The following is an 11,057-nucleotide window of genomic DNA, read 5'->3' as shown; positions in this document are numbered from 1 at the left end:
AAAATTTTGACCCAGTTTTTGTTTTTTTCCTTTTCAAAATGAATGAGTATTTATTAAAATAATTGAATGACTCTTAGAATAACACAGGGTATGGAGACCCCCTTATATGCTGCAGTATATTTTACGGCCAAATAAGGGGCTCAAACAATTATCTTCGGCTCATTTCTATCGTTAAGGCCAAACAAACGAGTAGATAACTACAAACCACTACATAATCAAATCCAAATGATTTCTGTCTTTGTGGAAATATGATTTAACAAGGATTAACAATACATTAATGAACCCAAGTTTTCTTTTACAAATTTTCCATCAACATGGCTCTAATTTTGGCTCTAAGCTCATCAGAAACATTAGTTACTTCAGGTGATTGAGATGGTACACTTGTAGACTTCAATAACTCGGCCGAAGCCTCCCTGCTAGCCCGCCCAAGCTCGCTTACTTGTGACTTGTCTGATTTCACTATCTCTCCCTCCTCCAACTCTGCGTCTCTTTCAGTATGAGACCTGCTCTTATGCTTTGTCTTTCTGCTTCGGTGCCTATGCTCATCATCAGATGAACTATAATGTCTACGAGAATGTCTATGCTCATCATCAGATGAACTATAATGTCTGCGAGAATGTCTATGCTCTTGGTCTGACAACTTACTCTCTCCACGACGTCGTCGAGAAGAGCGGTGCTTTTCATCAGAGGAGCTATCATATTTACGATGATGCCTCAAGTGTTGATGATCCTCATCGGAGGAGCTATCATGCTTACTCTCCCTATAAGAATACTTGTCTTTGGAGGAGGAATCTCTTCTCCTGTGCTTCCGCCTGTTTCTGTCCATATCTCTCTCTGCATCCCTATCCCGACTTCTGTGTGAAGATCGATGTGATCGATGCTTTTTTCTTGATCGTCTGTGACCCCTTATCTCTTTATTTTCTTCTTCTTCCTCCACCTGCTCCTCCTCCTCTTCCCCCTCTTCATGTCTACTGGACCTTGAACGGTACTTTCTTTTTGATCGCCTTTCATTTTTGTCAAGAGCAAGTTTCTCCTCAGACTTGTGACTTCTCTCTGAATTATCATCAGAAAGCTTTTCCTCAGACTTGTGACTTTTATCTGAGTTTTCAGCGTTGAATGGAACAGAACTTCCTTCCCTTTCTTTTCCCACAAGATTTCCAATCTCAGCATCTGAACCTGAAAGTCCAGAGCCTGGCGGCTCAAGAGATAAAGCTCTTGGCGGTTCACTTTTAAATGCTCCAACTCCACTTTTTATCATGGCTGCAAACATCTTTGCTCGTTTCAATCTCTCTGCTTTCAGCTTTTGCTCTTTAGTCATATGTGCTTCAGAGGAGTCCGCCTCACCTGCTGCTGCAATAGCCACTTTTTCTGCAATAGCCTTGGCAACTGGAGCAGAAGCACTAATCTCTGCATTCAGATTGCGATGTGGAACAAAACCCTTCAGTTGAGATGACGGCAAACTCCCAGAGCTAGACAAATTCCCACCATCACTTCCAAAGCCTTGACCATTACCACTTGACGTCTTACTATAAATTTCTAAATTGGGCCTTTTAATACCCCTAGTAGCTGCCTGAAGAATAGCTGCGGCTGCCGCCGCATGGATGCTAACTGTAGTTTGAGATTGGCTGTCTTTGGGAGTTGGATCTTGACCATCCTTCTTTAAATTGCCAATAATCATCTTGAATTTCTCTTTCCGGTCCATGTCATTTGGCAGGTCAGAACCCATAGATCCAAAAGAAAGATTGTCCTTTTCTTCATGTACAGCAGTGGTATTATCCCCGGCACGACCCACTGGATTGTGCTTCTGGTTGCCCTTGCCTGGTAACTTAGACTGTAAGCAATTGAAAAGATCATTAGATCAAAATCAAATTTAACAAACCTTAAAATTCATCAAATGAAAGTCTACCCAAAATTCTTAAGATGAACTAATTGCACAAAAAGCCTCCTGAACCCAAATAAAATAATTACTAATATTTGAATTAGCCAGAAGGAACATTTTACAAAGCAAAGATGAATAGAAAAGACCATTATTGCTTTGATTATTCATAGCCAATTAGCCAGTCACAATTATGTACTAGCACAAAATATTTTATATACTGTGATTTGTGAAGTATTGAATATAGTATTGAAAGCATGCATTTCTTCCACAGATTAACACGGAATGTGATGACAGATGAAAATAACCACATAATAAGAGGGAAGGGGTAGCATGCGAGGCATCAATCATGGTGACCTTGAATCATGTTCTACAAGGTAGTAAAGTGCAACTAATTTCTCACTTATCGGAGCATGATTTGAGTCATAGAAACAGATGAATTGCAATTGGAAAATTTAATGATTATGAGAAACACACCTCTTCAGCATTTTGAAGAACTTTCAGATAGTAAGTATGATATCCATTAGAAGGCAGAAGAAATGGGAACCTTCCATGAGCACGATCCTGTTCAGTAAGAACAGCTTCAAAATGCCTGCCATTCTTTACGATGAACTCAACCATCTTCTCAATAACTATCTTTATGTCAGATGGAGGTTCAACAACAGGTAGTTCAATCTTAGCTGTACTGGGAACAGAAGTCTGTAATTTATTTGCACCATTAGACCCCGAATCTGAGGTATCTCCTGTTTTTGCCCTAGCTGAAGTTGCTGTCTTAACATTACTGATAGACTGATTCCGCTTTATAACAGCAACTTTTTCTTTCAAAGGTATTTGGTTTTTGGAAATGCTTCCAACCTTCTTGGCTGCATCTGAAGATGCTTCTGCTTGTTCCGTCCCTGGAGATGCATAAGTAGTAGCAGCATCAACAGCTCCCACATGTGTGTGTTTCTCAAGGTCACTAGTCTTTTCAGTTGTACCATCCTCATCCTCTCCATCTCCATAGACAGATCCAAGCAAAGACAATGCACCACCTGTTTGATCAAGCCCCTGGCTTCTATTCTTGTCCAATGCTGAATGTACATTAACTTTGTCAACTTTCAAAAGTTCTTGATGATCAACAAGAAACCTAAAATACGGATGAAGATGATGATCAGGCATCAGGAATCCAAATGTTGGATTATCTCCTTGTTTCACCCTCAGAATAATTTCTGATTGGCTACCATTTTTGCTGACAAACATTGCAGTCCTTGAAATAATCTGATGTAGCTTCTCGTTGGGAGGCTGAAAAAGAAAAACAAAATTGGCTTTTGTCAATAAATGTGAGTTTCAAATTAGCATAACTCTAATTTTAAAAAAGGTCTTGCCAGGCAGTATATATGAATACATAAAGATCTTATTAAACAAACACAAGACAACCTCATATATACTTGAATAATCATAAAGATCAAGAAATAGAGCTTTATGAAGACATGTTTCAGCCCATTTTTTCTCAAGAGGTAAAGAATCAACGTTTTCTACCATCCTAATCCCACCTGCACGGCCCCTTCTCATGAAATCAAAAGGAAAAAAGGTGCCTGTGAATGGCTACCTTGAGTCACAAGAACTTCGTTTATGCTCCAAGCATCTGAAACTTAGACATCATAAGCCTTAGAATAACATATGTACCCTAGACAGTTATCACCTAGTCACATTGGTTAAACAATGAGAGGGTCAAATAAAACATATGAAAATCACATGATCGGAGTATATCTTCAGACAGATGTTACTCACCAGATTATTAAGTAAGCTTTCTGGTACTGGAAAGTTGGGACGAAAACTGGATTCAGTATCGGTGTCCTTTGTCTCAGTGGACACACTAGAATTTGCATATGAAAATGCAACAGCACGATAGCCAGATGAATTCACTGCGCCTGAATCATTATCTAAACATACACAGAAAGGCGGCATCATCAGAACCACATATAATTCTCAACTGCAATAATATCATACACCTAAAACAGTAATAGCACTGACACCAACGAAACTAAAAAAATGGAAGCCAGTGATAAACATCCTTACTTGAAGTCTGACACAGGAACCGTAGCATATTAGATTGCATCCTGCAAATGTAGATATTGTTGTTGTACAAACGGAAAAACTCAACATAGTCTAAGGTGGAAGTTGTAAAAAGTTGTCCCAACATCCACAATAAAAAAATCTAACTTAACAGTCAACATTGCACCGATTACCTAGTTACCTCAAGCCCTCAACTAAATGACACATCTAAAGCAAATATATCGATTTGTCCAAAAAATGAGAACCAATTGAAAAGACTTGTCCATGTTAGTTTGTTTTTAAAGAAAAAAAATACTAGAGAATTACTCATGATTCATTAACACAATATTTAAGACAAATTACAATATATTTAAAAAATTAATATAATTCAGTGTAACAATGAAGAGGATAAATTCAGTGTTGTGTTGAAATTCCGCTATGCACCAGTACTGTAGCACTACTATAGCCGCTATTTTACAATGCACCAGAATATGTACATACAATCCTTTCATCCAAGCATAAAATAAAATTTTCAGAATATATTTCATTTAATCGATTAATCAACCTTCAATACTAACAAAATTTTTCATAACATACAGAGAAATAAGTTATCTTTATTTTATCTTATGCTATACAAATTGCTTATGTAAGCTTATACATAAGTGATTATCATTTCATGATAAGTGCCACCAATGCTATAAGCTTCAAATAATTGTTTATCCAAACAGACCCTAAATAGCTTATCGCAGAACAACGTTGATTTACTCAAATTCCACCATGCAATAGTGCTAATGGCCACTATTTAACAACATCGGATAAATCTAAGATTAATCTACAGACTAGAATATGCTCATGCAATCCTTTCATCCAATAATAACAAGCATTCAACTATTCCAGCTACAACTCACAAAGAAGCACTACAATACTCCAACCAATCCTTAATGCCTTATTCACAAGTGCTATCAAAAACCAAAATTTCATTATAAAAATTTAATAGCTTTTCCTAAAATTTTCATCTAAATTCCTCTAACCTTATTAATCAGAATTTACTATCTCCAATGTAATGAACTAATTATAACTAACCTTCAACAATAACAAAATTTTCAAATTATGAACTCAACCTTCCTATATACTTTCGATCGAAAACAAAACCTCTATCAACTCAAATAAACAAATACAATCCAACAATAACAAAAAAAACTTGAAATAAAATAAAAGCGAATAAACAAAATATAAAAGAAAGGAATAAGAAGCTAGAAGAAGAGAAATTAGGTTACCTTGTGATTGTTCATGAGATTGTTCATGAGGAGGAGATGAAGGAAGATCGAGATAACGTTGATGATCAAGGTCAGCTTCGATTGAAGAAGGAGGATGAGGACGGCGTTTGAGGCGGGGAGGAATTGGACCGGAGAGAAGATGTCGAACGTCGTAACGATCAATTGAGAGAGAATTCCAATCAATGAGAGCTTCCGGTGAGTTGACGAACGCCGCCATGCCGTCGTCGTCGAACAGCATCGCGTGGCGGCCAACCACCTCCAGATCCATTGAATATTGACCGTTTGATTGGTTTGATGATGAAAAATTCAATTTGATGAATGAATCTACAATTCCACAAAAAGTCGAAAAACTAATCTGAAAAATTGAATATAGGATTGTATTTTTCGATAGGAATGTGCGTAGGAATTAAAATTTGGGATGAATGAATCTATTACTGTCCCTTGTTGTGTCAGCGTACCTACCTGTAAGGGCTGGGCTTATATCTTTTTAAGGTAGTTTTGGGCCTTTGGCCCATTCATTTAACTGATCCAACCCTATAAAAGTGGATCATTTTTCTTTAAAGTGGAGTCCCCTTGAGCTTAGCTCAGTTGGTAGGGATATCGCATTATATGCGAAAGAGTACGGGTTCGAACCCGAGACACTCAAATTCTCACCCTTTAATTTACCGAAGGTGTAAAATAATTTTAGATTGTCATCCAATAGCAACCATATATTCTGTTAAATCACCTCATCATATCTCATTTTAATTATATGATATGGAGGAATGCTCGATTTTTATTGAATATCGGTGTAAAATTAATCTATGTTGTTATTGTATATCCATTAAATTCAAATGAATAATATATTTGAAATTATTTTTATAAATTTATACCATTTTCTATTGTCATACCAAGTATGTTATATTCCAAACTTTAGATGAAGCTCTTCTTTAAAAACTTAGATGATTAATATCCTATCTATTAATTAGCCAATGATACAGTCTTTTTTTCCACATGGAATGGAACATAATCACACACCTCTATATTTGTGTAACAGAAAATATCCAGCTTTTTCCCTAGCCAGCCCCCAACAAAGACATTGAAAGACATTGAATCCCTCACTTTACAAGTTTATTTTGTACGCATGAATTTATGTCATCCATTATCATTATATTCACCCACAAAGTTTAATAATGTTAGATGTGAGAGATAGTTGAAAAAAAAAACACAAGCCTCACATAAAATAAAGATACGACCCGAAATAAGTTTATTAGAAATGACATCTCTTACTTTACAAGTTGATTTTGTAGCAATGAAGTAAACCCAATATACATAAGTTTTAATAAGAATGTTGAAATTCAATGTGAAGTGTCTAAGGTGTCAAAAACTTGGTTCTCAAGAACTAGCTCAAACTCAACCGACATTGTCAAGATCGTTAAGTTGAATGTTTCTTTTATGATTATTCGGTTTGAACTCGAAATCTCCAAATCGTATGTGTGAATTTTGAGGTTGCGCCTGCCATTTGAAAAAAAACCAATTGTACTTTAAATGAAACATAATTAGTGTCTGCCTAAAGTAAGGAATATGAATGAGATCAAATAATAAGCAGCAAAAACTTGACTGTTTGGGGTCTCTCTCTCAAGCATAAAAGGGGAAAGCGATTTCTTGCATCTCACGTAAGCATACTTTATAGTACTCTTGTAATCATTTTATATATCTTTTCAAAAGCAAATCAACATTGATGCTGCATGATACACGAGCTCTCATCAAAACTTGGTTTCTACACTATGTGCTATTTTATACAACTTCTAAAGAAATGCATCTAATAAAACACATTACAGTACAAATTCAGAACAGAAAGTGCTGAGTAAATTTGTAAAACAACATTTAAGTAAATGTTATTGTGAATGTGAAGTTTCTAAAATTCTTACCCTCACAAACAAGTATAAGCCAAATCTATTCTGAAAAAGAGAAACATATAGAAAGCAACAAAACATAACATGACATGGCATTATTAGCTTTAATGTATTGTAACAAACACTTTAGTATCTGATAGCAACAAAAGAGTTGTCCTAATCAGCTTAGCTTAGATGGTAGAGATATCGCATTTTATATACAGGAGTCAGGATTCGAGCCTCAGACATTCCATTTATTCACCTTTAAAAGATGAAACTCTACCACTAAACTACTGACAAAAATAAAGAAGAAACAAAACAGTTAACAATTCTATATTGTTTTCTCTATATAACATATTCCTTACCATAAATAACCAAAAGAGAAAAGAATAACACAAAGAACCAAAAAATCATGTCATCTACTACCTTAATAACCATTATGATATTAGTCATTTTCTTCTTTGCAAATATTGATGTCATAGCTTCTGAACCATGCACCGAAAGATTCACGAAACTCATCAAACAAAGAAACATAACAAAATGCAAAACATTACGAACTCTAGGAGCCGAATTCGGTTGGAACTATTACAACATCACAAATTCAACAACCACACTTGAAATCTTATTTGGTGCATGTTTTTATTCAAGACAAGGGTGGATAGCATGGGGGGTGAATCCAGGAAAAAGGGCTGAAATGATTGGAACAAAAGCAATCATAGGAATTAAAAGCCATGATTTTGCTACGGCTAATTCACATTTGACAGTGGCCACTTATGATATTACTAAAGAAACTAAAGGTGGTTGTAGTCTTTTACCTACCAATGATTCGGGACTTAATGTGTCACATATGGTGATTCAAAATCAAGGGTCAGATTTTTATACTATATATGCTAGATTGGTTCTGCCTTCTGATAAATATAACATATCAAGGTTGAACCATGTTTGGCAAATTGGAAATGTTATTGATGGAAGACCTTTGAATCATCCAACAACTCTTCACAATGTAGATAGTACTGAGACTATAGACTTGACTTCTCCCCGTGGTGCGAGCATGGGACAGTACCGAAGTTTTCTTCGAACGGTAACATGTCTTTCTTTTCTTTTCTACTATTATGTTAATTACTCAGTCATGGTTGAGATTTTTTAGATTGTGGAAAAAAATGTGATGCTATTCTGGAAACTCAAAATCCTTTATATTGCTGTCATAATTGCAGTTGTGGACCATAATTTAAAACTATGGACTCAATAGACATGTGTTTTCCAGTAAATTGGTTTTTCAGATGAAGTCTCTTTGCATGAATTTCTATAAGAAAATGAAAAGAATCATGTAAGATTGAGTTTTAAAGCAATAGTTTCTGGTATAAGTTATAGTTAATCTGTTCAAATTTTTCATTAATTTTTTTGGTTTAACTTCTCCATGATTATTAAGTATTAACTAATCAAATCTCATATATCACATATGAATGATTAGTGGTATATAGTCATATTGTATATTCACTGTTAGCTAACAATGATAGTTGTGACATTGCATTGTAGTGAAGCAATAGAGTAGAAAATGTTAAACAGGTAAGTACGGAAGTACCTAGTACTAGTTTACACTTTACATTCTGTTTTTTTTTTTTGTTTTTTTCCCAAAAATAAAAAAGTTTACATTCTGTATTACTTTTGGTTCAGTTTCTGTTTCTGTCACATCTTGCATCTCTATAACTTTATTATGTTTATATGAACCTTAAGTATTAACTAACTTATCAAAGAAATGTATAGTGCATTTTTGTTAAGTAGTTTAATGGATAAAAATTCACTTTTTAAAAGATAAATAAGTGGGAGTACCAGAGTTTAGACTCTGATCTTGCATATTATATGTAATGTACCTACCTGTTAAATATGTTTTGATCTCATCCCCAAAAGCTAGCTCAAAGGATGGGGTTGCCCTCACATATTTATACACTTCACATTCCGGGAATCTAAGCAATGTGAGACTTCAAACAATCTCCAACAACACAACTTCACATTCAACACTACCAACTGAATTAATATGCTCACGGGACATAGCGCATTCTTTTCTAACAATGTGTAATAAACAAGATTAACCTTCTTGTGTGTTGTGTCATTAGAGATACAATATTTATTTATATAGATTGTGGTTCGTGAGATTTAATTCATATACATTATTTATGCAAAATTATTTCACACTGTCAATCAAATATAATCGTCAAATTGATTGTGAATTGTGATTAATTTATTGATAAAGTCTTGTTATGTATTGAAATTTAGGTACATGGAGTTCTAAACATTATAGGGTGGGGAACATTGTTACCAATTGGAGTAATAGTCCCAAGATACTTTAGAGTGTATCCTTTCAAACGTGACCCATGGTGGTTTTATGTGCATATTGGTTGCCAATTAACTGGTTTTCTCGTTGGTACTGCTGGTTGGGTTATTGGTTTGGTTATTGGACACTCTTCTAAGTACTACATCTTCCACGCTCATAGAGACTTTGGCATTCTTATTTTCACTTTTAGTACAATCCAGGTATTATTTTCATGTTCATCTTTTTCTCTTTATAAATCATCTCCTATGGATAATTTCAATGTTGAAAGGTTTGAAAAACAAAAATATTACATGCAAATTTGAGGTATTTATCCAACAACAAATGAAAGTAAATTTACATATGATATCTACAATTAACTTGTAACCAATTTTTATTTTACATGCATATGGCTTGTTCTCATTAGTAGTTGGATATATACCACCCAAATTATAGGGGTTGTTTAGAAAGAGAAAAAAAAATTAATAATTCATTAGTATATTACTATATATTATTGAAGCACGTACACTTTTCGGATTAGACGTATCCCGGTGTCGGACACGCATCAGTGTCAAATACTGACACGCCACCGACACTTATAATTAATTACATTAAATTACGTCATTTTCTCAGATTATTATAGGTGTCAATGTTGTGTTCATGTCGTGTCTGATGTCCGTGTCTTATTACTATTTTTTTTTACACACCCATTACTATATGTTTATATAATGGAAGATTGGAATTTTGCTATATTTTCAGATGTTGGCTTTTAGGCTAAAACCAAAGGCAACAGATGATTACCGGAAATATTGGAACATGTATCATCATTTTCTTGGATATGGATTACTAGCTATCATATTCATAAACATATTTAAAGGAATTAACATTTTGCATGGAGGTGAAAGTTGGAGATGGAGTTACATTGGAATTCTTATATGTTTGGGTGCCTTTGCATTTACTTTGGAGATTTTCACATGGATTAAATTTATCATGGTGAAATGGCACAACCACAATAATAATAGGGCAAATCAGCAAAATAAAGATTAGTTGGAGATCAATGTCAGCAATCAAAATCAAAAGGAGTAAACACATTGGCCAACCATGTGAGGATCACTATATGTTGGCTTCAATAAAATGTGTTCTTTATTTTTGGCATATTTTTTTCATGTATAATTTTCGATAGTTTAATATATAAGGTGAGAGTGTCAATCTTTATGAAACTATTTTAAGTTTTTATATTATCTTTATTATATGTGAGACTCGAGTTTTTTCTAATACACCCCTCATGTTCAACACTAATAGGATTAATGAATGCATGATTTGTGTTTATCAATATTTTCGAATTTTCTTGAATTTTTAACATTAATTTTAGAAGCCTTAAAATTATAATTGTTCAATGTGATTATTAGAGTACTATTTGATCCTAGTTGTTGTGAAATTGAATTAGATCTAGTACAAGTACTCCATGAATAAATGTGTTACTTTCACTATTATATAATCTATATATACTATATATTATGTTAATATAGCAAGATGAATTTAACTTTAGCATATGGTCCTATTACATAAAAGCAGAAAACAACACCACATTTATTTTATATGGTAAAAAAAAAAACAAAAACCACGTACATTGTTTTTCACTCTTATTTATTCATTCCCCTATCGTATTTTTTTTTTCTTAAGTAAGG

General features: G+C 34.2%; 2 protein-coding genes across 14 annotated transcripts; one reads left to right on the top strand and one right to left on the bottom strand.

Moving 5' to 3' along the window:
* Positions 1 to 215: 215 nt before the first annotated feature.
* LOC123920903 (protein suppressor of white apricot) lies at positions 216 to 5,647 on the bottom strand. 13 transcript variants are annotated; one of them, XM_045973236.1, is made up of 5 exons: positions 5,188 to 5,628; positions 3,647 to 3,798; positions 2,354 to 3,157; positions 607 to 1,831; positions 216 to 564 (listed from the first exon to the last, which is right to left on the bottom strand). In XM_045973236.1, the coding sequence occupies exons 1-5, from the start codon at positions 5,453 to 5,455 to the stop codon at positions 296 to 298; spliced, it is 2,718 nt and encodes a 905-aa protein (XP_045829192.1). In that variant the 5' UTR covers positions 5,456 to 5,628; the 3' UTR covers positions 216 to 295. The 13 variants fall into 13 exon arrangements, with proteins under 13 accessions (XP_045829192.1, XP_045829191.1, XP_045829193.1 ...); XM_045973235.1 differs by having other exon boundaries at positions 216 to 1,831; positions 5,188 to 5,647; XM_045973237.1 differs by lacking the exon at positions 5,188 to 5,628 and adding an exon at positions 3,935 to 5,090 and having other exon boundaries at positions 216 to 1,831.
* Positions 5,648 to 7,356: 1,709 nt separating this feature from the next.
* LOC123921912 (cytochrome b561 and DOMON domain-containing protein At3g25290-like) lies at positions 7,357 to 10,701 on the top strand. Its single transcript, XM_045974633.1, has 3 exons — positions 7,357 to 8,142; positions 9,336 to 9,593; positions 10,129 to 10,701. Exons 1-3 carry the CDS (start codon positions 7,474 to 7,476, stop codon positions 10,414 to 10,416), a joined length of 1,215 nt encoding a protein of 404 aa, XP_045830589.1. The 5' UTR covers positions 7,357 to 7,473; the 3' UTR covers positions 10,417 to 10,701.
* The last annotated feature ends 356 nt before the right edge of the window (positions 10,702 to 11,057 follow it).

The sequence above is a fragment of the Trifolium pratense genome, linkage group LG4 (genome assembly GCF_020283565.1).
Source record: "Trifolium pratense cultivar HEN17-A07 linkage group LG4, ARS_RC_1.1, whole genome shotgun sequence".
Lineage (NCBI taxonomy): Eukaryota > Viridiplantae > Streptophyta > Magnoliopsida > Fabales > Fabaceae > Trifolium > Trifolium pratense.
Note: the sequence above shows the minus strand (reverse complement) of the source record. Positions and strands in the feature narration are given on the sequence as shown.